The sequence below is a fragment of the Nesoenas mayeri genome, assembly GCF_963082525.1.
Source record: "Nesoenas mayeri genome assembly, chromosome: 3".
NCBI lineage: Eukaryota > Metazoa > Chordata > Aves > Columbiformes > Columbidae > Nesoenas > Nesoenas mayeri.
The window spans coordinates 95,367,488-95,394,548 of record NC_137544.1 but is presented as its reverse complement, the minus strand read 5'-3'; the positions used below and the strand labels follow the sequence as shown (position 1 = coordinate 95,394,548).

The 27,061-nt window shown below is 42.1% G+C and overlaps 2 protein-coding genes across 3 annotated transcripts in view; one reads left to right on the top strand and one right to left on the bottom strand.

The window, feature by feature from the left end:
- Nucleotides 1-2,738: 2,738 nt before the first annotated feature.
- TBCC (tubulin folding cofactor C) lies at nt 2,739-4,056 on the bottom strand. Its single transcript, XM_080341527.1, has one exon. It carries the CDS (start codon nt 3,920-3,922, stop codon nt 2,864-2,866), a length of 1,059 nt encoding a protein of 352 aa, XP_080197653.1. The 5' UTR covers nt 3,923-4,056; the 3' UTR covers nt 2,739-2,863.
- Nucleotides 4,057-4,077: 21 nt separating this feature from the next.
- BICRAL (BICRA like chromatin remodeling complex associated protein) overlaps nt 4,078-27,061 on the top strand; it is a 47,869-nt gene continuing 24,885 nt past the window's right edge. Inside the window, exon 1 of one of the 2 annotated variants that reach the window (XM_080341524.1) lies at nt 4,078-4,098. The gene's annotated coding sequence lies outside the window, so the exon portion shown is untranslated. Of the gene's footprint in view, nt 4,099-13,269; nt 14,039-27,061 lie in introns of those variants that run through there. The other variant, XM_080341523.1, reaches the window with a different exon arrangement.

The following is a 27,061-nucleotide window of genomic DNA, read 5'->3' as shown; positions in this document are numbered from 1 at the left end:
CAGTACATCCCTGTTATTACTTTCCACTAGATTTGACTGGAAAAATGGATTCTCAAATGAATAACTGTACTTTTGGGATATCAGCTAATATGTTCTCACTCCCATGGCATTTTGCTTTTTTCCCGCCTACAAGTGCTTGCAGAACACTGGGGGTTACAGCACAGGTGAGCAGCACACGATCCGTCCGCACTGGTGGTGTCAGGGAGGTGTTCTGAACACACAGCTGACAGCCTGCTACTGCTTGTACCAATTGTGACTTCCTTTCCCATCTGTATTTTTAATTAAAGAAATATTACAAATAGTGTTGTTAAAACAACTGCATAGAAAAGCTTAGGTGTTTCTCTTTCTTCCATACCTAAAAAAGCTGCGTTTTCTACACTGATAGAGCCTATGAATATGTTAGCAAACCTTTTCTAGTTCACAACTTGTGGTCACATAATTAAAGTTCTTCTAGTATGATCCTACATTAGAAAATCAATATTTAAAAGAGGTGCATGGAAACATGCAATTGTGTGTGTAATATAAATGAAGTCACATATTTAGTATTACGAATCACATTAAGTAGTTGTCTGAGCAAACTTATTCAGACTTGCTGTTCTCACATGCAATTTTCTTCTCTCACATGACACTTGAGAGTGAGATTTCGTTACTTGTTTTGTATGACAGAGGTAATGATAAATCTGTAAGCAAAATTAATTGTCTGGAACATCTTTAGTGGAATCCTCTAAAGCCATGTTACTGAAAAGTATTACCAGATAGTTTTGGTTTGACAGTATTCTGAGGGGAGAAAAAAAACAGTGGGAACTGGGAAGTCAGTAACTGACCTCTGAAAAACTTCACTAAAGAACCATTTTCAGCCTGAAATTGAAGTCTAAATTTCCTTGTTTTGACTCATGTTCTGTTTAACCAGGCAATACCGCACACTACAGACCAACAGCTAGTGCAGGAACACACTGACAGGCCAAGGCCAGTTCCAAGTGTTGACAAGTGCACATCTCCAACGCCTGCTGCAGCCCAGTGGAGGTATCTCCATTTCCAGATTCGCCATAGTCCATCAACACACTAAGAAAACTTAAAATATTTATAGCTTTTAGCTGGCAGAACAAAGGCATTACTGTAGTTCTTACAGGCATAACGATCCCAGGACTAGAAGATGCTAAGGGGATTGATTTGTCACTACCGGGACGTGGGGAAGAAAGACTTAATTTACTATTATGGATGTGTTAAGATACATGAGTCTCATCTGATCCCATCCCTTCAACAAAAGATATTAAAAATTATGTACATTAAAGCAAGACTAAAGTTGTTTCCTTTAAATAATTTTATTATGCTGTCAATGCAAAGGAGAATCATTTGTGAAGGGACAACTGAAACAAAACCAAATACATTTGAAATGCAAAATCCAATTCAGTAAAAAAAGTACACATTAACAGAAGTAAACAAAACTGAAAGTTTAAAAATATATAAAAATTCCATTTTTGAATTAAATATGCTAAAAACAACTTAGATAAAAAGTTTATCTGCTCAAAACAAGTCAAGCACTCAAGAGAACTTTCAAATATTTCTCATAGCAATGATGAGTTTTTGTTGGTTTGGCTAGTATTCATCTTCTGTTAGAGGCACATACATGATGGTAGGGCAGCATAAATATTTTGCAGTTTTAAAATACAACTCTAAGCTGATTCTTAGGCAAGATAAACAATTATTTATTGTAAAATGTCACAGGAGTGGTTTTGGAAACCTAAACTTACTATGTATGAATAGTGGTCACTTCACTACTAACAGTGCCTTGTAAAAACATTGCAATCCACAATGCCGCTACCTTTTAAATTTATTTACCAGGAGTGAAGAAATAGGACGTAAGTTACTGTGTACTTTATGCAAGATACTGTGCAGTTTTGGAACTGGAACATAGCACTTCATCTTCCCATTTTACTGACTGCCGCTGTCAATGCTTCACTTATGCAGCAGCAGGGGCCTGTAAATTAAGATCACAGCACCACAAAGCCTAGTTTCTGGTTGGCAAACAAAACAAATAGTAGGACAACCCTTAATATCTCTCCCCTGAAGTTTCAGACTACAGTAGAGCAGGTTACCGAGCTTCTGTAACATTAATCAGAACTTACTGTTTGCCCCCAGAAGAACACTCAAAGCACTCATTTTATTCTTCTCAAGTTAAAATTGTTTACAGCAGGAACATCTTTTGACATAGTATTTTCAGGCTGTGAAGATTTAGTATTTATATACCCTCTACAAGTTTGCTAATTTCAAACGATCATTAATGTACTAGGAGAGCATTAAATGTTTATTAGGTGACTTTTTTTCCTTTAGACTTATGTCACTTGAAATCAAAGCCTAAATAAAGCAAACTTACAGATTTCACTGTCCCCATTACACCACCAAACTCCCCTCCTGTATACCGCGTAAGATAGTGTACTGTCATCTGCAACCTAAGAACCACAAAAATGCAAAAAATCTGATTTTTCCATGTCAGTACAGCTTGTACTACTTGCAGCTAATTCAGATTCTGCCAGTGTGAGTGAAAGCAGCACAACAGTTCTAACAGAGGCTCCTGTTTGTTGGTGCTCCTTGCCCCACCTTAATTAGAAAAACTTAGCAATGAGGTACTACAGTAAAGTTCCACAGTGATACATAAAGATTATAGCAGCAACTTGTGTAAGAACAGTAAACTATATTTGACTGGTTATTCTTGAATTAAAGAAAAAAAAAGTCATACATTGTAATTCACAATTTAAATACCGACTGGAATTATTTAATGGCATATTGGCGATGAAGTCCCACTGTTTATGAATTAGTGCTTTTACAGGAGGATTTCTTGCTCAGTACTGAGCTGCCTCTGCAGTCAGTCCCAGCAGCTGATTCTTTCCTGCTCAGGGATCAGGCTCCAGTTGGGTGAAGGCCTGTCAGTTGCCAGCCAGTCAAAGTCATCCACCACGTTCCAGTTGTTTCTGCTTCTGTCCAGCCCAGAAGACTCAAAATCCCTCTCGATACCCGGGTAGCTCCAGGCGTAGGGGGCAAAGGAGACCTTAGTGCAGTCCTCGATCACGGCCCGGCTGGTCACCTGTATATAGAAGCGGCTGTCGCGGGTGCGATGGGTGCGCAGCTGCTGGCAAGCCAGCACCAGGACACAGTCACTGCAGCCATCCACCATCACGGAGGTGGAAACGGGCCCGCAGAGCACGGTGCAGCCCCGGCAGTCCCGCACCCGCACGGTGTTGGCGTTGCCGCGGAGCCGCACCCGGCAGCCGCGCAGCTGGGAGAGCAGCACGTCGCGCTGCAGCAGCTCCGCGGGGCCGAGCTCCAGCTCCTGGTTCTCGGCGCCGCTGAACCCGCACAGCGGCGGCCCGCCCGGCTCCCCCTCGGCAGTGCCGGGGCAGGGGGCCGGCTCGGCGGCCGCGGGCCGGGCGGGCTCGGCGGGGCGCGGCTCGCTGCCCGGCGCCGCTTCTTTCTTGAGGGCCCGGAAGGCGAATTTCTTCTTGGGCTGCAGCTGCTGGCGCCGGGCCGCCAGGTCCCCCTGCAGCCGCGCCACGGCCTCCTGGCCCTGCCGCAGCTCGTAGGGCGCCAGGAACCGCACGCTCTCGGTCAGCAGCTTCTGCAGCCCCTGCAGGCGGGCGGCCGCCTCCTCCAGCGGCCCCGCCGCCAGCAGCGCCTCCACGGCCTCTCGCTCCCGGGAGAAGGCGGCGACGAAGAACTCGCTCTGCTCCTCCTTCACCACCTGCGCCTCCTTCTTCTGCCGCTGCCGCTCCACGCCCTGCTGCCGCTCCGCTTCCCGCCGCTGCAGCCGCTCCGGCAGCACCACGGCGGCGGCGGCCGCCGGCTCAGGCCGCAGGGGAGACACGAAGGCGGCCGCCGCCCGCAGCTCCTCGGCGGGGACAGCCGCCGCCTCACCCGCCGCCTCCATCTTGCCTCCTCACCTCTCCTCCGGCCACTAAGCTGCCCGCCGATTGGCTGCCGGCAGCCCCGTTGCGTCGCCGCCGCCGATTGGCGGGCCGCGGGGCTCGCGGCGGGAGGAGAGGAGGGCCAGAGGGTGGGGTCTGCGGTGGTTTTAAAGGAGCCGGCGCCTCTCTGCGGGATGGGGTGAGTGCGGGCGGCAGGTGCCGCTCCGCGGGGCGCGTTATCCCGCTTCCCAAATTAGCAGCCGGGCTATAAATAACCCCCTGCCCTCCCCGCCCTCCCCCCGCTGCGCGCGCGCGCGGAAGTGCCCGTTTCCTTCTCGCTCCCGTCTCCCCCCACCTCTTCCCTTTCCCTCACTTCCCGTCGCAGCCGCGCCCGAGCCGGGCGGGGCGGCGGCCCTTGGTGCGGGGCGGCGGCCCTTGGTGCGGGGCGGCGGCCCTTGGTGCGGGGCGGCGGCCCTTGGTGCGGGGCGGCGGCCCTTGGTGCGGGGCGGCGGCCCTTGGTGCGGGGCGGCGGCCCTTGGTGCGGGGCGGCGGCCCTTGGTGCGGGGCGGCGGCCCTTGGTGCGGGGCGGCGGCCCTTGGTGCGGGGCGGCTGCCGGCGCTCCCTGCCCGCGGCCCTTCCAGGGGGCGGCAGAGGCGGAGCGGGGCCGGGGGCAGCTCCGCCGGGGGGCTCGGTGGCCCCGTCGCGGCGGGGAGGCCGGCCGAGGGCCTCGGACGCGCTGAGTGCCGCAGGCGGCGGGAGCGGCGCTCTGCCCGCCGTTAAACACAGCCAGGCCGCGCTGGCCGCTCGGGGCTCGCCCGGGTGCGGTGCCCGGCGGTGGCGCGGAGCCGCGGGCCTGGGCCGGCCGGCGGCCTCGCAGCGCCGGTTGCTGCGAGAGGCGCTTGGAACGTGGGTTCTGACGAACCTTCCCTGCCCTGTCCTCTTCTGCAGCGATGGTTAAGGCTGTTAATACTTGTAGGTAGCCGGAGAGGTGCTGCCAAATGGACTGGTTGTTTTTCTCCTTAGCCGCCTGTTTGATTTCTTGACTACTTTGTTCCAGAAGAGAGTTCAGTTCTTGAGGGGGAATGCAATGGCTGTGGATTGTTGTGCCTAGAGGAGGTCTGGGTGAGAAATTCACGGAGGCCTATATGGAAACATGGCAAGGAAGATTCACTTTATGTGTTGAAGTTCTATAATTAGGAGATGTGTTTTAACTAAATTTGCAGCAGGAACCTAAAATGAAGTACAGACAAAGTAGAAAAGTAACCATTGTTCTGATACATTCTTTTGAGAACCGCACCTCTATTTCATGGGATGTTAATTTTCGCAAACATATTTAACACAAAAAACATCTTATAAACATATAAATTTAACTCCAGTTCTGCAAGTATCATCTCTCTTGCTTTGGCAATTTGAAGTTAGCTATAATAAAGTAACACAGGACCTAAAACTATCGATTGAGACACAAATGTAAACACAGAGTAGATATTCTGAATTTACTGTCCTTTATTTGGTGAAAGCATTAGTGTTTAATATTCCTATTGGGAAGTATAGATTTTTCTGTTACTTACAGTGAGCCTTTGAAAGTAGTCTTGGATTAAAAAACAAAGCCATTGTTTGCTGTTTCCTGAGAAACAGAGTTTAATTTCTGTGTTGGACATAACATTGTTAGAGGGTAGGGAGCACCTGAACCTGATATGTAATGACTTCAGCCCAGTTAGGATGACAGAAGGCAGTGAAATGCCTTTAATCCTTGTAATCCACAAAGGACTTGCACTAAAATAGAGAATATTCTTGCCTTATCATTGTTACAATATAAAATCAGGAGATTTCAAGGGATTTTTGTATAACAGTACTTTGGAGCAGGTTGGATGGGGGCAGCAGGATGGGTCATGTAGTGGTTAATGCATTACAGCTCTTAACTGTAACAACACTGCAATATTAATGTGTCCACAATTTTGTTAAAAAAAAAAAATAGATTTTGAGTCTTAAAAATTAGAACCTCTTACTTTTAGAAAGGTAGAATGCTAAATTATGAAAAAAGATATCTTGAAATATTCTCTTGATTTTTTTTTTTTTCCACCCTACCACAATGTGTTTAGATGATGCATTTAGCAAATCTTAGGCATTTTTCTAATAGTCAAATCTACTCCTGCAGTAATTTCAGTAATGTTACATTAATTTCACTGTAACAAACAAATCCTTATCTGTATCTCGTTTCATAAGAAAGATGTGTACATTTCATTTTACATAGCAGGCTTTTTTGCCTTATGCTCCCATGAGTGTAGGTAATACACGTGGTAATAGTGATGTAAGTGCTTATGCCGTACATGAGAATATTGGCTTTTGCACACATGTTACTGGAGCATAGCTGTATTGTTACACGGATAAAACAACTTTATATATTAAATGATTACAAGAAAACAGTGGTGCACACAGTTCAAAAGAAATTATAAGTATGTTATGCTGGAGTATAATTATTACTTTTTATTACATTTGGGTGCTTAGAAAGCTAGGTATTTGAAATATTTGGGTTTTTTTCTAGAAGTGATTGGAGGTTTAAATTAATGAGGACCAAATACACTTGTGAATTGGAGCTTCTGGGAGAGACTGGAATCTTTTCACCGTGCTAATGCACACAAATGATTTTTGGGTTAGGAGTAAAATAACCCCAGATACAAGAAGTTGAAGTGTATGATGATAATGAAAAAATAAAAATGGAGCAGTAAAATTCTTCTAACCATATAATCTTTATGTTCCACATTGACTTTTTACACTTATAATTTGAGGATTTGGTATAACTGATATTGCTGTGTGTATATATATATATATACACACATATTTATACATATATATACATATTTTTTTTTGTGGTAATACAAAGACTGTCAATTTTCATCCTGACTTTGCTGGCAGCAACTTCTATGTTTTATGGCTGCTTAGCATGCCCATTAGAGAACAGAGGATTTACAATTTCCCAAACAGTAACCACCTGAATAAAATATAAGCCTTCTAGCTCAGGCTTGGACTCATTTTTGTAAGCAATTTAGCTCTGTGAGGATATTAGATATGAGTAAGGTGCATAGTTCTGCCTATCTGACTACGTTATAATTTTTTACTATTTTTTTCCCTCCCCCTTCCCACAGACATGCTTTACATCCTCTGTAGTTCTAAAGCAGCCAGTAGTCACTTCAGTCAGACCTTCTGCTGTTGCTTGGACTGTACAGTGTTACTGTTTTACATGAAGTTGTAGGTGGCACATGCTTGTTTGAATCTAGCACTGTGTACGTACGCTCCATTATGCATGCTTCCAGGTTTAAATCTGTACCACATGGTTATAGCTCTTGAACGCTCTCTACCTGAAATATTTTGTACTGGTTTAAACTAGTTCAGCAGTGTTAAATCCACAGCCTTTTGAAGTGCGATGTATTGCATATGTCAGGTGAAGGTTTGAGATCTCATTCCATTGTTATTTTAGGAAGAGAGGGGAGTAAACGTGAGGTCCACAGAGGCAACTGCGTGTCTGGCCTCAGAATAATAGTTTCTTAAACCTGAGGTTTTTGAGTCTGTGAAAGTTAAGAACCTGATAGTTGTGGTGTTATCTCGAGATGTAGATTTGCGCACTCGCAGGCAAAGGAAGGAATTAAATAGAGTTATTCCTTATAATTGGTATTTATTCCCAACACTGACCTTTTTTATTCCAAAGGGTGTGATGCATCTATATTGCGCTGTCACATACACAAAATGCTATTTTGTTTTAGAGCTGTGTTTTCAAGAAAAGCACTAGTGGCCCCTATGTCTTGCATGGAGCTCTCATCTGATAGATGTGATCTCTGCCAGTTAGACTGAGTTTCTTCAGGAGAGATTAGCAGATGAACCTAATTACTTCTGGCTACAAAGTAGGTGCTGCAGTGGCTTGTGCAACCATCCTATCCTGCTGCTGGTTTTAATAAAGGCTCTTTGAACTCCTCTGGCACCGTAATCAGGCATTAAAGATGTAAGCTAAATCATGATTCACTTAAGATACTGTAGACTGTACAGTTTTCATGGTGGAATGAGGCTTCGGCAAAAGTGATTGTTGAGTCACTGTATCTCTGTGTTCCTCTCTTGGGAAAAAACAACAACTTCCTTTAATGTTATGTTTGGCATACTGATTGTTTTTCAGAAAAGCTTTTGTTTGGACTAAAATGTTGTGCTTTATCTATCTGGCCATATGGGAAGGCAAGACAATGTAAAATATGTGTGTTTTAAAATCACTAATTAGAGAGTTAGAGCTAAAACTATAAAACTCACTTGGTACATCTTAATTGCTATGAGTAATGCAAAAGCTTTGAAATGTAATCCTTGGGAATGCTTAAAATGCTAATTATATTCTGACCAGTCAAGGTGCACTTGTTTTGAAACGAGTCTGAGCTGGTCCCTTCTGAGAACCTGGTGTTCCCAGTGCCAAAGGCGGGGAAACAAATTCATTTCTACGAAAATGAGTTATTCTCCAAAACCAGGGACAGACTTCAAAGCACATCATTTTATGACAAGAGGCACTTCAAGATGAATAAAGGCAGCCCCAAATACACTGCAGAAGAGCGCTTAGGTTTAGTCCAGGCCTAGCTACTGACTTGTATTTAGAATCTTGACTTGCTAATTGACATCAGTTAAATTCCAAAGACAGAGTATGTAAACTACAGATGCCTTGTGGACTCTCCCTTTGATGTAGTTATTCTATTAGTTCTGGAGTTCCTAAGAGATTTTTTTCAGTGTTTATACTTCAGATGCTTTTACATTTTTGTTTATTTTAAAACGTTCCAGAAAACGATGTTTGGTTATTGGACTAGCCAGTTCAATGGATCACCTCAATTCAATAGTCTGTAAAAGTTTTCCATTTTTGGAATTGTGAATCTTAATTGCAAACATATTCCATTTATTTTTCTGAATACTTTAAACAGAATTAACTTGAAGTAATCGTATCCAAGTTTACTGTTTTCTGTTAGCTTTTCTGTAGTATATTCATTAGCTAACAAAACTGAACTTGTACTTTTTGCCTTATACATCTTATGAAAAAATCTGTCAGCTATCGTTTTGAAGGAGGACCACCTCCTATTATTAGCATTTGTTCTTCAGTCTAAATCAGAGAGAATAAATTCCATTCATATTGATAAGCTTATCTTATAGCAGTCTTCATATGCAAATCTTATCCATTTGGTTTCTAGTAGGGTCCCAGAAACACCCAAGTAAAACCATCCTTTCTCAAAATATTTGACATTGATGATGCTTTATTTGTAGCGTGCCCTTTGTTCCCCTATTTTGTCTTGTCCTTATACAAGTATAGCTCAGCATGTTTGTGTCTCTCTCCTGAAAATGAATGCTTTTGGTGTTACTTACTATTCCACTGTGTCTGTTATCCCTATAATGCTTGGTTTCATGTTTTAGGTCTCAATTTTTTGCTTAGTTTCCTTCTATTAATATTTATTTGATATTTTATTTTTAATCGTCCACGGCACCTCAGTTGTATTAGGAATGGTCCTTTGGTTAGCTTCATTGCCTCGCTACTGTTTTTAATTACTACTAGTACTTTTTTTTTTCTCTTCAAAACCTTGTGTCCATCTACTCAGTAACATACTCTTATGTATTTCTGTATCTTTACTTACCTAATTTTTTTCTCATTTATCTATGCTAACCAAATGAACTACGAATATTTTACAAGCTTCTCTCTTTCTCCAGATACTGCAGTGAAATTCTGTCTCCGGAGGTGTTTTTTTTTCCAATGCATTTCAGTAGCTGAGTATCTTCAGATGATTCTAAATTGGAAGTGAGAGCTATTAATCTTTCAAACTTAATTCTCCTTTTTAAGTTACTCTAGGCTGAAGAATAGGAGACTCTTTAAATAACCTGGAGCATGATATAGTTGTTCTTGATCTGTTCCAGTAATAATTTTGCATTGTCATTTGTTTCAATGGGAGGTCCAGTCACCACGTTTTCCTTGATTGTCTTCTATACCTCAGATCCACATCTCAGAGGAGTGTAGTTCTTCAACACTTGTTCTTTGGATTCGTCACAAAGCAGCCCTGTTGGCCCTCACATAATCTGTAGTCATGGAAAACTGTCTCTCTGCTGGTAATGGTATAAATCTCTTGCTCTGAAGTTCACTCTTAGTTACGTCCCGACCAGTCACCCTTTAAGATACGTACTAGTTAGGTAGTCCTGTGTTTGGTGTGATGATTCATACTGGAGTCATACAGCTTTATAAGTTACACTATGCAATTATGATCCTGGTTTTGTAAGCACTGTTTTGTGTGAGGTGTGGTATCAAGCTGAAATTTGTAATGTTTAGGAAATTTTTACTGGCGGGTCATCTAAGTATTGGTGGCAACTTTTCAAAATTTGACAGTTGATATGGGTATTGAACTGAATTTTTCCTGTGTGATGTTGCATTTACATTCCAAGTTAAAGTTCCTGCCACTGTATTTGAGTGTCCTACTTTTCAAGTGTTGTGAACTCTACCTTTCTATTGCTTGCACCTTTTAACGATGACCTCTGTTTCTATGCCTTCAAGCTTAGAGTTATTTATTCTTATCCAAATTAGTAATTAACAAAGCAGTATGTAGTTGGATAAATGGTGTGTCTGGTGATGAGCTGACACAAAAAACGTGTTAAGGGATGAAGAGGTAAAGCAGCATCGGAAGAAGACGTGCCATCAATAGAGCTGGGGAAGCAAGGCTGCGATGGAAGAAATGACATTCTTTTCCATCCATTAAACCTCAGAGAGGATGCAGTGAGTTGAGGTTACAAAACAACTATTCATGCAAGAATCTTGGGGTGACTGTGGAATTAATTCCTTTAATGCAAACAGCTTAGTCCTTAAATTATTTCTTATGAATCTGCTGCTGCTGCTGCTTGATCTTCTTTTGGGGTATGAATTCATGACTGCACAAGGATTGCAGTGCTTGTGATACCATGGAAAAATTGGCTGAATAATAATGAAGTGACTTGATCTAAGAGAAACCTAGAGACAGAATGAATGGGGAGGGTGTTTTGTACCCCCGTATTTTCTCCCTATCAATATCTAAACTTAATTTTCACTTCTGCACAATCTGTCACTTCAGGGCTATGTATCTTGGCTCACTCCAAATGTCATCTGGTGTCTTTGCACACCTATGAGAGTGGTAGTTGTTAAATAGCATGGTCGCAGTTTGACAGCTGATGTCAAAATATACCAAGTAGCATGTTGTGTGATGGGTGCACATGGTGTTCCTCATAGCTGTACTTAAGAATTATTACGCCAGCGTCTGTTAAAGATTTCTCCTGCTCCTTTTTGATGCCGATCTTGCCTTTCTTCTCATGCTTATTTCCTCTTACTCTTTCTGAATCTGCTGCAGGAAAATGAATGAGAAAGTGAATTAATGTGATTGAGGAAGCTAAGGAGAGACAGAAAGTTAATGTGTGTTGTATGTGATTTGGGTAATAGGACTTTGGTTGAGGATGACAGCTCTGGGCAGGTCACCTTGGGGCAGAAGAATTTTGACATATTAGGCTCTTTTGTGTTAATGCAGTAAGGCAGTGAGAAGAGGGGCAGCCTCCTGGGGCAATGGTACTCAGTTCAGAAACGCCATGTAATCCTCTTAAAAAAGCATGAGTACCTCATGGCAAAAAGCAGTGTTTTTTTACAAACATGGTCTGGAAAACTCTGTAGTACATCAGGACGTGATAACACTACAGCTGAAGCCTACATTGAAACGTCTTAGTATTAAAAGTAACATGATTTTTGCCTTAAATGTGTACTTCAATCTGACCTATAAAGTCGTATCCAACTTTTTTTTTTTTTTTAGTAACCATTTCTACCTGAACCAATTTTGTTTCTGAACAGATATAGGAAATATAGAAATATATGCCAGTTTACTTCTGCAGAGAGTACAGTGTCTTGTGGTTTGGTTTTGTCCACTTAGTGGCAATGTAAAGGGTTTTCAATCTTAAAACTCTGTCTTGTGTTTGTCTGGAGAAATATAGTTGCTTCAGGGTGTTTGTATAGATGTTAGCTCTCCTTCCATTTTTGTACTGTCTCCACTTAGCAAGGTTATTAGCAATGCTGTTTTGAAACATCCTTCAGGGAAAGTGTGTGTAAATTATGGTACAACTGTGGACAATTTACATAGGCTTTCTTGCATTTCTTATGATAAAGGAATCTATTCAAAGTAATTTGTCCTCCTTCCTATTTCTTCTTTGTATTGCCTACTTCCTATTTGTGGTTTCTATAGGACTTGGATAATAATGACAATAATATTATACTGATCAGATGCTGTGCTTTGTAACCTCCAAAGCCAAGTTCCTTCCTGTTAACCAAAGAACACCACTTGTGTTGTCTCTCCAGCTCACAAGTTCCTACTTGAGCAACGCTCTCTAAAGCCAGTGATGCTGAGTGGGCTTTAATTCAGGGCAGAGTTTGGCCCCTTGAAGCATTTGCTGAAGTAAGGAACCTTGAAGTTTGGCCTTTTCGATTTTCTAATGCTAGTGTCAGGTCTGCTGTAAGAGCAACAAGGATGCTGAGCCCACTGACGTGTGGTGTTTACATCCATACTGTTGGCTATTCAGGCCCATCCTGAATTTATAAAAGTGCAGTTACTGTATTGACTGATGGTCGAGGCAGTGCCGTGTCTGTGTTTAATACGTCTGGACTGCATGAAGGAGCTGTTAGACTCCTGCTCTAAAGCCCAACCTTTCCATTTAGGGAGTGATTTGAAACTCCACCTAAATTTTCTACTGCAGGCATACATGTAAACAAGAATTGCAGGTGAGTCGTGGCTTTGGCAAAGGTTTGAGATCAGACTTCACCTTTGTTTCCCGTATTATAACAGGAATTCGTTGATTACTTAAATAATATAACCAGGTTCTAATTGAAAACAATACTGAGGTGCTTTTTTAAAACATAAAAAATCTGGCCCACTTCCTGGGGAAGTTCCATGTAATTGTACTTAAGAAATAAACACTTGGTTTTTTTCACTGTAAAACTAAGAAAGAAGAATGTGCTACTAAATACAGTGCTCATAGAAGTTTAAACAAAGTTATGTTTTCTTAGGAAAAACAAGAGAAAAGGTTGTTGTGAGCACATCCTTGGGAATGACGCTTACTAGAAGAAAAAAAGTCTTAAAGAGATTTCTTATTTTAAAAGCATTACCGTACGTATCTCTACGTGCTAAGAATCTAAATGTGTTTTCAATCGAAATGTTTTTGTTTTAAATAAACTAGGCTACTCTGAATCATCTGAATAAAAAATACATATTTTTAATGAATGAAGTGTATATTTTGAGTTACATTACTTTTGCATAATCCAAAAGCTTTCAACAAAATTACTGTATTAATGCTTTTAGCTGAAAAAAGTTGTAGAATTGTATCAGTGAACTCTATATAAGCTTTGACTCCAAATTAGCATTTTTAGGTTAGCCAGACCTTTTTTCAAGCAGCTGAAATTGAAGGTGACGAGAACGTTATCTAAAAATACTCAAAATATTGCGACTTGTAAGAGGATCACATCTTATCTTTCTCAAGGTGACCTTGCATTTACTTTTCTGGGGGCTGCCCCAAGTGTGTTTACAACTTGAGTATCAAGGAGGCCAATCAAGTTGTTGAAATTAATGTTCTTTTTAGCGGGACTTTTTTTTTGGTACGTTTCCGGAACCCAAGTGTCAACTTTTAACCGAAAGTAAACAGTGTAGGTCGTAGTCAGATGTACGACTTTCTAAAAAAGAAAAAAAAAAAAAATATGTATATATAAAAGGAGGTAAAGTTTTTAAAGGGACTACCGGTCCAAGAGGCGAGCGCTGGGGCTGGGGACTCATCATGCCAGGGCGGCGGTGCGTGTGCCGGCGGAGCAGCGCGGCGGGGCCCCGCGGGTGCGGTGCGGCGCGGTGCCGGGCCCGCCGGCGCGGTGCGGCGCGGTGCGGCGCGGTGCGGCGGTGCCGTGGCGCGGTGCTGTGCCGCGCCGTGCCGCGCTCTCCTCCCGCTCGCTTCCCTCTGTCCCCCTCTCTCGCTCGCTCTCTCTCCCCCTCCCTCCCTCCCTCGCTCTCTCGCTCTCCCTCTCTCTCTCTTACACTGCCAGCCCCTGATGTGATGGCGAAGAAACCCCGTTGACAAGGCACTGCTTTTTCATGACGGTGAGTTTCCCTTTGAGTGTATTATAATTTTGTGATAAAAATTTCAAGGAAAAAAAAAAAAACACACAACCTCCTTCCTCCCTTCCTTCGGGGAGGGAAAAGAGAGGGGGGAAATCTATCTCCAGACAGACAGAAAAGAAAGAGGAGCAAATTAACAGCCAGGAGTTGCCAAAACCAGGATATTAGGTTTCAGCCCAGAGAGCTATTGGCTCTGGGGCTATGTATATAAATATATATCTAGAGAGCGAGCGAGAGAGAGGGGAGACGAGGAGGAAGAAGAGGGATATTTTGTGGGTGGCTGTTGTTTGGGCAGATGTGGATTCACATGGAAATGAACCATATATTTCTGTTTTCGGCGAGCCTGGTGGTGGTGACTGCTGAGGGCACTTAAAAAAAAAAAGTTGTTTCTTAAAATAAAGGCGGGGGGGTAGAAGGGAGAGATAAGGTTTCAGGTCCAGGCTGATAGCTGCAGAGAGGGGAGAGGTTTGGTTTTTTTTTCTTCTTGCTGATGCCATGCAAATTCAGGAGAGGAGGGAAGAAAAATCTCTTTTAATGACTCATTGATTGAGCCGGTTTAAAATTAGTTGTTGTTGTTGTCTTTTTTTTTTTTTATTATTTTCCGCCCCCTTGATGGCCATCAAGAGAGGGATGGAAAGAGGAGAGGAGGGAGTGTGTGTGTTATGTGTGAGTGTGAGAGAGAGAGTGAGAGGGAGAGAGGGGGATAGAGAGAGTGTGTGAGGGAGAAAGAAAAATAATCTTTTCAAATCTCCTCCCTCTTTTTTTTCCCCCCTCGTTTCTTTGCTTTTCTCTAAAGCTCTGTGGTCTGTGAAACACTCTTTCTTCCTTCTCGTCGGGAAAATGGAGACACTTCGTCTCTCTCCTGGCTGTGGAGCTGGGAAGGATTTTTCTTTTCTTTTTTCCTTTTTCACTCCTGGCTTATTTTTCTCCTTCCCCCCGTCCACTCGCCACCACCCTAATCTTGTCATTTCTTTGAGCTTATGTCTCAGATTTGTGCCTTCTGGGGATTTATTTTTCACTCGTTTTCTGGTTTTCGGTGTCGCTACTAGATGTGATTTGATTTCTTTGGTTCTTTATTTGCCATTTCCTCGGAATTGCTCCGTGCCTCCTGCTTTTAACCACGGAATGGAAACGGTGCCGCTTTTTGTGTGTGCGCGAAATGCTCGGGCGGTAGGTTTGGGCTAATAGCGCTTTTTTTTTCCTCCTTTTCAGCACCAAATTTTTCACTGTGATTTTTTTTTTTCCTTTTGGAGAGAGAATATTTAACTGTAACGCCTCTTTTAAAAACAATAAATCGTCTCTTCTGGAGTAACTCGTTTTGCTTTGATTCGCTCGAGGACGTGAATCTGATCTTTTGTGCTGCTGCGATTATTTTCCGTAAAAGAAACAATGTTCAATAGTTTTTATTTGTGCCTAAAAGCGGTTGGGTTGTGGAGGGGATTTTCTGAAATTCTCAGAGTTCGTATTTATTTTGTTGGGTTGGGAGCGGGGGGGGCTTCAGTACTTGATTTATAATGTTTCTGCTATTAATTGCAAAAATAACTTATGGATTACGGCAGAAAGCAGAGCTAGTAATGTTAAAAACCGGGGAAAACTGAAGGACCTGTAGCGGGCACGTTTGTATTTCCTTAAAACTGTTCGTAAATAATCAGTGGGGGAAGGAAGGCGATGCGGAGGCCTTTGGTTTTGCCCGGTTCTCAGCTCCAGGCAGCCCGCTGGTCGCCCCGGGGCTCGGCAGCACGGAGCGAAAAGAGATTCCAACAAGGGTAAAGTGCCCCGGAGCAGCTCCGGGCTGCCGGTGTTCGATGCTGGCGGTGCCGCTGTCGGTGGCGGCGGGAGAGCGGGGAAGATGGCGCTGTCTGGCTCTGTGCCAGCGTTTGTTGCGCAGTTTCGCTCTGACTCTCCTCCCCCACGGGCGCCATTTTAAGGCTCTTTCTACTGCCGCCGCGCCCCGTTCGGGCTGTTTCTCCTTCTGTCTCGGGAGCCGAGAAATCCTCTCCCCGAAATCCCAGAAGCTGCTCTCCTTTATTTATTTACTTATTTATTTATTTATTTTCCCCCGGCATGTCTGTTTTGGGAAGGGCGCCATCGGGGTTGTTAGGCCTTCTCAGGCCTCCCCCATCTCCCCAGGTCCAGTGAGGCGTTAAACGGGTTTGGTTCCGAGGTGACGCTGCTCCCAAATTAAAGCCTGTAAACATCACATTTCATACCTCTTGAAGTACACATTTCTTGATATGACTTCACAGTGTAGGGAAACAAAAGGTTTGAAAGAACATCCTGTTGAATGATGTCCAGAAAAATACAGCATGTCGTTAAAAATCCATCTTTGAAAAATGCTGTTGTGCAGCACATAAGGCAAAGCAGTCCTCACTTTAACACCTCTGGAAGTGCTTGCAAAAATACAAGGGCAAGTAACTTTTAGGTGGGTGGGTAGGTAACTCATTGTGTTGCTGTTGCTCTTGGTAATTTTTTGGAGGGGAGGGACTAGCATCCATTCAATCTTTTGTCACTTGTATGTTTCACAGGAAGCAGTGCCTCTTCCAAATTATTCAAATATGGCAGCTCCACTTTAGCGGGCTTTCAAAGTTTTCTTTTGGTGCTGTTTTGTGGTGAGAGTGTTGAAAATGGTCTCCTGTTTTTTTGATCAGAGATTTTTTTTTTTTTTAACATTTCTGTGCAATCTGATCAGTGCTCATGAGACTTTAGTTTAATACCGACAACATATGTATTGAGAAACAGCAATGCTGCCAGACCAAGTCGTGCTGTGCCCACCAAGGAGGGCGGAATGCTTGTTTAGTTCTCCCTTTCATGCTTTTTCACAGATCATAAGAAGATTTCCCCATGCTTCCCTGAAGGAAGTGGGAGACTTTTTAAATTCGGGAGTAATTTTAAGCCTGTTTCAATCATTTGCTGATATTGAAAGCTTTTAAACAACATTTCTAATGCAATACACATTTATTGCTTGGCATATACTAAGAAGATTGTCTGGATAGAAACTCTTGTTTCTAAAGACTTTGGTGGGGGACAACTTTGTTAACATTCCAGCTTTTTAAACAACACATCTGCTGAAACTTTCATTTTTTAAAAATCTGTTGAGTGTGGAATACAGTATTTGTTCACATATTTCAGAAATGTAATTACATTAAATGCATTCAAAGAGATTATTTTCCATTTATGCTAACAGTAGTCTCGAGATCAAGGTAGTGATTTTTTTAGTGGTGTATTTTTATACAATAAAATTTCTCTATACACTCATGTCTGGTTCATTGTGTGTGGGTTCTTTCATTAATTTGTGAAAATTATGAAGAAATGACAAAAGTGACCAGTTTATATTCTCTCAGGGCCTAGTACTTGCCAAATGACTATGTATATATTCTCTAATCTGACCTGCTCGCTTTAGAGCAAAATGTATTCTCATCTTGGAATCTTTGGCAGAGAGTATTTAAATATACTACATCTTTTCTTTTTAGATCTGTTTGGTTGGTTGTGTCTGGACTTAGAAGTTTTTTATTTTTGTTGTTGTTTCAAGTAGTACTTTGCATTTCTTGTAGCTGGTTTGTGTTGACTAAGGAGTGCAGAAGCTCATGGTCTTTATACACAAACCCGATTGTGCTTTCATTGGTAGACCTTGGCCTGTTTGCCAGTGTGATAGGAATGTATTTTAGATGTGTTCTTGTTTTGTTCATACTTTGAATACTTGCCTTGTGTATTAACACCTGTCAACTTGATAATAGTCTTTTGTGTCGCCTTAGGTGAGTGCTACATAGTTGTGCACTTGAGAGAGTTCTCCCATAGCTAAATATTTACATCACCTTATAGATGCACAGTTTTCCTGCCCCCCCTCCCACTCCTCCATGTGTTGTTTTCAAGGGGTTTATATATTTAGTTTAATTGTACTGAGAGGAAAAAAAAAAAGTCCGGTCATTTCCAGTTTCCTCCAAGGACACTTTCTATATCCATGAAGGTTGGCACCAGAAGTAGGTCCATAGTCTCTATTTGAAGAGCTTTGGAGGTCTGGATGCATTGGTGTGCTACTTACACATTCACAGTACTCCAGTTATATTTTCAGTTTTACTGGTGTACTTCCACATTGATTCCAGAAAACTTGTATCTGCATAAGTGCAGTTATGTTTTATAATGTGGCTCTAATGGTCAGTGATTGTGCCTTTTCACACTCCATTAGGCTTGTGGTAAGTCTAATGGCTGGCGCTTTTTAATATAGCAATGAGAGCCTGAAAGTGTCATCCCATCTAAGTAATAGATACAGTCCAGGCATAAGAGCGTCTTTGATAATGTAGTTTGTTCTGTTCAGGGAGTTGGCATAATTTCTCCTAATAGTTCTGCTGGAATAAGCCGTGTCTGTGCTTTAAAGGCTTTTTATGGTGACAAACACCAGTCCAGCATAGACATAGGGACTGCCTGCAAAACCAAGCATGTTTTGCTTTCTTACAATAGTGGAAAAGCAGCAAGATTAATAAACTGTACTAGCTTTTGTGATCTACAACTGTACTAGTTTGAAAGTTGGAATAAGTAGTATCAGGAAAGCCCTTGTTGCACCAGTGTAAATGCATAAACGCTGACCTGAACTGATGCGTTTTTCAAGATCACCATGTAGTTAAATGAGTATGTATATCTTCATTTTCAAATGTTCACTTGCCTCTGCTTTCATTGTGGAAAAAAACAACTATTGTGTCTGTATTATTTTTGATTTAATTGAGAATCGCCGAGGTTTTAGGCAAAATAAAAATTACCACAATTAACTGTCACAAAGAGACAATCAGTTTTATTGCTTTTGTTTGTTTTCTTGCACTAGTGTTGAAATGTTCCAGAGCAACACAGATATCCTCTAGTAGAAATAAGGTAAAAACATCCAAAGAACTGATTCAAGACATTTCTTCAAGTATTGTGTCTATTGTGTTGCACAAATAATGTATGCAAATAGCCTTTGTCATTGCATACAGTAGTTCCTGGAAATACTTAGGAGCATCTAACTTCCTTTGGGCAGGCAAACATTCCTTTCTGAAGGAAATGTTGAGGTGACACCTCCTCCTTTTTCTCTGTTGGGATTAAACCAGGACCTTTCAAGATTTTTTATGAATATTGAGATTCCTGAAGAATTTTGTATGTGGTGGAGCATCTCGGGTGACAGAGGCCAAAATAGGCCATAGTGTAGCAATGAGGCTTGTCACTGCCGGGGGATTGGGCTGAGCTGAGCGTTGCGCCTGGGGAATCCCAGGAGGCAGGGAACCATCCTGACCTGCAGGCCGTGAGTTACTCTGGGATTTCTCTATGTGTTCTAAAAAATCTCTCTCAGATGAAAGTCTAGTCAAGATTTTGAGGTTGCCAAGAAGAGCTCTGGATGCAATAGGAAAAAATTGTATTGAATAAATCAGAAATGAAGTTCTGAATGTGTGTCTGGGTGAAACCACATTTTAGACAGCTGAACTGGGGGTTCAGAGGTGTACTCAGAATGCTTGACTCTAGCTGGATTAACCTTTACTATCATACATGCTGCTAACAATCGAAATGCACATTTCCTTTTTTTTTTTCCTCCTCCTTCTTAATATATTAAAATATCACTGTAGTTTTTGGAATCTTGAAAAATTACCACATTTGCCAAACTCAAATCACTAATCTTTTATGATATACTAAAGGGAAATTGAATTTAAGAGTTGGATGAACAACCTCTTGTAGGTTGTCTGTGCTGTAGTGCGTGTTTTTAATTTGCCTTTCTGTATGTGGAGCTGGTACTTCAAAATTGTGTAAGAACTCTGCTTGTCCTCTTAGGTATTCATTTCCTGCCAGATCTTAGAAACCATGTGCTGTTGTGCTTGGCGGTTCATGAGAGGTAGCACTTCAGTGTTATGTGATCGTTACTATTGATCTGACTCCCGAATAGTCCTCTTTTCTTTTTTTTGCAGGGGTAGTTTTTAATGTAGAGGTTTTGCATTGTTCTTCTGAATATTTAAAATTACAAATTTCTTCTCATGATCTGTTGCATACATATGTCTTGAAATACTGATACTCCCAAATTTCTTACTTTGTTAGCTTTTTTTAGAGCACAGTTCCTGATAGATTTCACAACAGTGTAGTAGTTGCTTTTTGTTGATGAGTCTGGGAGAGAAAATATTTGTGAGGAATAATGACATGCTGTAAAATATAAGCATAGCATGGTTTACAACTGAGTAGTTAATCTTTGTGTTTTATAAAGTAGATTTTAAAAGTTAATTTTGCTTCCTTTCTCCTGTTGTCCTGAAGTGACAACTTTTTGACAATTATGCCTTCTGTATTTTTGCCTGAGTAAAACTGAGAGTGAGACTTCAATTTGCAATGAAGATTTTCAGTATGTGCCTCTTTTGCATTGAATACTGTATCACTATTCTGCTGCACATCATGTATTACAGTAATGAGAAGGGGGAAGTAGAAATACTTAATAGAAATATGGTTTTGTATTCCATATGTGTAAAAAACAGCTTATTGAAATAAAGGGCTCAGTGTGGTGAGCAGCTCTTAAGTTGTTGATAAAACACATGCACGATTAGTTACAAGAACCTGAAATTGTCCAGTTTACAAGATGTTAGATTGTTCAAATGTAGCATGGACTTGAAATTTAAGAATAAAATATATGGTAATAAGGCTTTGAGTTTATACTCCTTTCTTACACTCCTGTGTTGCAGAGAATGCAAATGGGGTTTTGTTCCTACGCAGGTAAGTTTTCCTTCAGCGAGTCCAGGGCTTGTTTGGAACTTGAGAGATAACTGACAGTGTGCATAAGGCAGTAGTTACAGCACCTTGGCAACGTGAAGTGCATTCTGCTTAAGTGATATATGTTAATTCGTGTGTCATAAAATAGCACCTTCCCCCCCACTCCGTATTTCGGAAGCACACCAAGCAAAATATGAGTCGGCACTGTGAAAATTAATGGAAGTTGTGATGGAAATTGATGTGAGGGAAGGACTTAAACTCTGGGTGTTTTGCCTCTGCAGTTGTGCGGAATCACTTAGTGCCGCTGTGATCCTCTGATGTAGTTTGACAAGGGATGGATGCTAGTATTGGATTGATAGAGTTATCTTACATCTGAATTCAAAAAGGATATGAAGGATAAAAATGTTATAAATGTGATGTAGCACACTCTATTCACTACAAGATCATTCTCTGCAGTGACTATTACAGTAACTTTGATTGCTTCTATTTTTGTTTTTCTGATTAATTATTGTTACAGTGATAACTTATTTCTCCAGGTATTCCATAGTGAAGTTACTGTTATTGTTGAGATTGTAGATTTAAATTCTGGAGAATTGTGTAGGGCAACAGAACGGTACAGAAGATTTGGTGGCTCTGATCTGTTACAAAGCATGACGGAGGTGTCGTCAGAGTTCCTGCTGACTGGATGTGTACAAAGCCTTATGAAGTTTGTGAGGATTAGTGGGCATATCTCAGAACTCAAACAGTACTTGCTTCAGGTACTACATATGTTACTGTATGCAAGCTTGACTGTCTCCCACTATAAATCTGTACCTACAGCAGTTATTGCCTCACTTTAAAGCAGGGGTGTTAAACTCATTTTTCACCAGGAGCCACATCAGCCTCGCGGTTGCCTTCGAAAGGCCAAAAATAATTTCAGTACCATATATGTGTAACTGCTCCTACATCTATACGGTCGTAAAATTACATTCCGCCCTTTGAAGGCAACCATGAGTCTGATGTGGCCTTCTGTGAAAATGAGTTCAACACCCCGGCTTTAAAGCATTGGTTTCCAAAGGTCAGTGTCCGCTCTCAGAAGTCATGGGCCAGCATGCTGCCAGTCAGGAATTGATGCTACATAGTTGCATGGAAGTTATGAGTCAGTAGATTTTTACAACAGTTTTGCAGATAAATTTATTTATGTGTGACTTAGCAAGTTTTAATGTTGATTGCCTCATACTTTTGGGAATTTTGCTCTAAATGTTGGTTTTCTTAAACTACCCACTTTCCTAGGCTTTTTACAAAATGTGAAAATAGTATTTATTGTTTTATATCAGAAGTTATGTATTAAGGTTGTATGAAATTGTAAATGAGAAAGGAAAATAATTATTTTGTGACAAGCTTGAATATAGTTTGACTGAATTTAAAATCCAGTATTTATGATGGTTTTGAGTACTCCCATTTTTTTAAGTTATAAAACTCATGCACAGTATATGAAGCATGTATGAATAGTTGGACTGTTTCTGGACGAATCCAGTTTTAATGACTCTGCATGCGTTGCATGATATTGTGGATTGTGTAGCAAAGTGACGAGAAACTTAGGCTGATAAAGGACCACTGGCTGTTAACTGGCCCTGCACACTGCTGTAAGCGGAACTAACTTCAACGTTAGGACAGGTTGGTCAGGGCCATTTGAGTTTTGAATATTTCCAAAGAGAGCAATTCCACTCTCTTGCTTGAGCATTCTTGTTTGTGTACTTCTTTTCTGTCTGGTTGGATTTTCTGTGTTGCACATTTTGGCCGTTGCCTTGTGTCTTGCTGTGCATTGATGAGAAGAGACTGGCTCTGCCTGTCTTCGTACCCTTTATAGCTGGTGGCAGGCAGCAGGTAGCACCTCAGGTAGCCTTCTGTTGTCCAGGCTGAAGAAATGTAGTTTCCTCAGGTTTAGTGTTGTGTGCCTGCAGGATTTCGTTGGCACTCTGATGGACTCCTGCAGGTTTTTCTGTATTTCTTCTAAAGAAGCAGCGGTCAGGGGGAGAGGACGAAATTGGACACAGGATTTCAGATGGGAGCTCACAAGCGGTGAGTAGAGGAATAATCATTCCCGTCAACTTGCTGCCTATAGTGCAGGCAGCACGAACATGAGAGCGGTAGCTGCGTTAGCTGCATGTGTGTGGCTGCAGCCCGGCCGTGGCTTTGAGCTGGCTGAAGCACTGCTGCTGTCCTGGCACCCAGCTGTCCAGCTCCCTCATTCCTGCTTCCTCCTGTGCTGGCACCGCTACCCACAGAGCCTCATGGCAAGCTGGAACCAAATCAGGAACCTAATCCAACTTGAAATGGATCAGTGTGTTTTGTCCAATCATTTTTCTGTACCAGGTGACTGTTCCAACCCTTGAGCTGACTGGGGAAAGCTGGATGAGAGGGGCACAGGGCTGCTCTCCTGTTGCTCTGTAGTAAGGTGAGAGCATTAGGAGGGTACAGGTTTTCAGTTCCAGCAGTCCCCAGAGGGCTGGCCTGCATAACTTGGACTTCTTGTCAGTTTTATTACTTTCACCTTTCTGTTGGGCACTCTGGTTATTTCCCGAAAGGGAAGGGCAGCGCCACTTCCGCAGGTACACGTAACACACAGGGAAGTACGTGCTGGGTTCATCAGTGCAGTGGCAGTGGTGTGAAACAAAGCAGTAGAGGCTTTGCTAATAATAAGTTACAGGGAATATTTGTACTGGGTTGTGACTAATTAGTAAGGTTTGCCCTTTGTAAATTAGTTGGGTGCACCAGCAGGGCTGAGTTTAGCCTACTTAAAAGAAACCTATTTATGTATTTACTTTAAAAAGGAAACCTGGAACACTGTAGAACAATAGTGATGATAACCAGGTATTCGTTAGGCTACATTGTACCAGCTGTCTAGCAGGTTATATGAATTCTCCCAGTGTGTATTTTTCTGTGAGTGTCTCTGTCTGGGGCTGTTGCCAGGCACAGGGCACATGGATGGACCCTGATGGCCCTGCCAAGCCTCACCTGGCCGGAGCCCCCAGCTGCCCCCTTGCTCTGGGGCTGAAGCCTCTGTCTGCTGATGGAAACATAGAAGGGAGTCAGTCTTTGAGAGCCTAGGCCAGTGATCTCCAGATGTTTTTGATCGCACATCCCTGCTGGTAAAAATGTTTTGAGCATGCACCCCCAATATATGTATATTTATTTACAAAGTAAATGGATGTACTACTGAGGTTTTAATATTTTCTTCCTGCATCCCAGTGGAGTGTCCTGTGCACAGATTCCACTTTGGAGACAACTGATCTAGGTTACGTTAACTCTCATGCCCTTAATTCCACTCATTGTGTCAAGCTTTATTTTCAAACCGTCTTTGTTTAATATAGTTTATACCCATTTCATAGATTGGTCATTGATTTGGCCCACTATATGTTAAAAAACAGCAAGAAGGACAGAATTTGTGTAGCTTCTGTATAGTAAAACTGAAAAGATAGTTGGCAAGTAAAGCAGCAAACTTTTCTACCATTTGTACTGTAGAAAACATACTAGGAAAATTTCACAGGACAGGCTTGTGTTTATTAACACACTTTAAAATGATCATCTGTGTCAAGGTCATGTGTTGCTGAAGTTGCCCTCTTTTCTAAATAGACTGAACAAGTAGTTGCTTTTGGGTGTGCAAGGACTTGGTCTGATTGTGCACCTTCTCTGTTGCTGTCCTGAAGTTAAGAGGACACTAATCCTCACTGAAAATCTGCATCAGTTAAAAAGATTTAGACCTGCAGTTACGTGGTTATGTAGATCTTGGGTCTCTGTGGTAAAACAGGAGCAGAATTTACTCTAAATAGGTTTGTGGCTTGGCTGTGATCTTGATTGTCCTTTTGCAGACCACATGCCCTTATGTGTGCTGTTTAGATGGCGTGGTGGTCCTGTGGTGTTTCACAAAAGCACCACCGCGGAGCGTCATGTTAGTGTAGTGTTACCTACCTGTCATTTGCAGGGATGGGAGCAGTCTGGCTGTGCTTCATTCATAGTTCTAAAGGCGCAGGAGCATGTAGCCCCTTAGTCTGCGAATGCTGATCAAAACAACTTCTGAATGTAGCAAGAGCTGTGTATGATGGGAGTGGTTTTGTCTCTGTGATGGTACATTGATCAGCCGTATAAAAACTTGGTAACGGTTTTATACAGATTAGCTCTTTGGTAAACCATGTGTGTGGGATTGTGTTTGTTTGTTTGTTTTTAAGATGACATAGCATTTGTTTTTTTGTGTGTGCGCATATGATTCTGCTAGTGATGGAAAGAATGTTATTAAGGCTTGTTAGGAAGATGTACTTCTGGAGGGGGCTGTTTGGGATTCTTGGTGTTTATAAAAAATGCAGCTGTTTTGTTTGGGTTTTATTGCCTGTTGTAAACTGGTAGGAGTTTACAGTATGTTGGGTAGATTTTTCCTGTGTCGTATTTGTGAAATGAGGAAAAAAAACAAATTATTTTTCCTATTACAGTAAAACCAACAGCATGTTCAGCTAAAGGACTATATAGTGAAGAATATATATTACCATTAAGATTGTATATCATTGGTGTTTTCATTCAATTTATTTTCCTCCTAATCATTATATATAGATTCTCAGGAGTTTAGTGAATTTACAAAGTGTGTCTAATTTGTGTTAGTAGTTTTAATACCCACAGGAGTAATGATTGAACAAAATTCTTTGTGGTCACTTTCCATAATGTTGAACCCTCATGGAAGTATAATCACAGACAATATTTGGTTTGGTTAAGCGAAGACATTTCTTTCCTTTCCCCACTCTTCTTGCCCCTTATTCCCCCTTCCTCCCCTTTACTTTTGGTTAGCTGGGAGTCTTTGAAACCTTGCTTTTTAGAGGTAGATTTGCTGTTTAGCTGTTAGAAAAGTAGCAGCTTTCTGTAAGTACTAACTGTGTGGTCAAGCAGAATGCTAATCATTTAATCGCTTATTAATTTGTTCTTACTAATGCACGTTTAAATTTCATGACATCATAAAATGTCATGTTATTTGTTTACCATTAAATTGCGTGGTCGGTGCTCATGCTGGTGGCCGTGTGCAGCAGTAGGCACATGTGCTACTGAATCATGGGAGAAATTATTTAAGATACATAATCCTTCACAAATACTGATTTTGTTGACATTTGAGGTAGTTCTGTGTAGCCATGATTTGTTTTCCTGTTCTCCCAGGGAGGTGGTACTGGGGTATACTTACAATGATGTATCCTTTGGTTTTGCTTCTGCCTTCTCTGTAAGCTAAAGCATTGGAGATGGAAGAAAAAATCTGAATGAGGCTATGCAGTATAGGGGACAGGGTGCCCTGGTCTACAGTATAAACCAGTTTTAGAATCAGTGGAGTATAGAAAAATGTCAGTAAAGAGCGTACAGCATGACAGGACAGCTGAGGTGGGAAGGGAGGTCAGGAGATCAGTTTATCCACTGTCCTTCTCTCAAGAGGCTCAGCCAGAGCAGGCAGCTCAGGGCTGTGTCAAGCTGGGTTTGGGCTGGCTCCAAGGATGGAGACTCCATAACCTTGCTGAAAAACCTGTGCTGGTATTTGATTTTGATTACCTTCAAAGGTGTGTTTTGTTTTGTTTTGTTTTCCTTTGTTTCAATTTGTGCCCCTTGCCTCTTGTTCATTCACTGAATACCACTGAGAAGAGTTTGGCTTGGTCTTCTTTACAGCCTCCCACCAGGTGTTTGTACACAGGGATAAGGTTCCCCCAAAGCTTTCTGCTCCCTGAGCCAACAGTCCTGGTGTTCTCAGCCTCTTGTATGACAGAGTACACCCTCAGCCAGTTTGCTGATGATACCAAACTGGGTGGAAGGGCTGGCACACAAGAAGGCTGTGCTGCCATGCAACGAGACCTGGACAAGCTGGAGAACTGGGTGGAGTTCTAATGAAGTTTAACAATGGCAAGTGTAGGGTCCTGCACCTGTGAAGGAATAACCCCAGGCACGAGTACAGGTTAGGAGCGGATTTGCTGGAAAGCAGCATTGCAGAGAAGGACTTGGGAATTTTGGTTGACAACAGGTTGACCATGAGTCAACAGTGTGCCCTTGTGGCCAAGAAGGCCAATGGTATCCTAGGGTGCATTAGGAAAAGAGTGACCAGCAGGTTGAGGGAAGTTCTCCTCCCCATCTACTCTGCCCCCTTCTACTCTGCCCTGATGAGGCTGCATCTGGAGTACCGCATCCAGTTCTGGGCTTCCCAGTTTAAGAAGGACAAGGAATTACTGGAGGGAGTCCAGTGGTGGGCTACGAAGATGATGAGGGGCCTAGAGCACCTTTCTTATGAAGAGAGACTGAGAGAGC

Coding starts and splice junctions, on each gene's coding strand:
- TBCC (XM_080341527.1), bottom strand. CDS start 3,922: ATGGAGGCGGCGGGTGAGGCGGCGGCTGTCCCCGCCGAGGAGCTGCGG.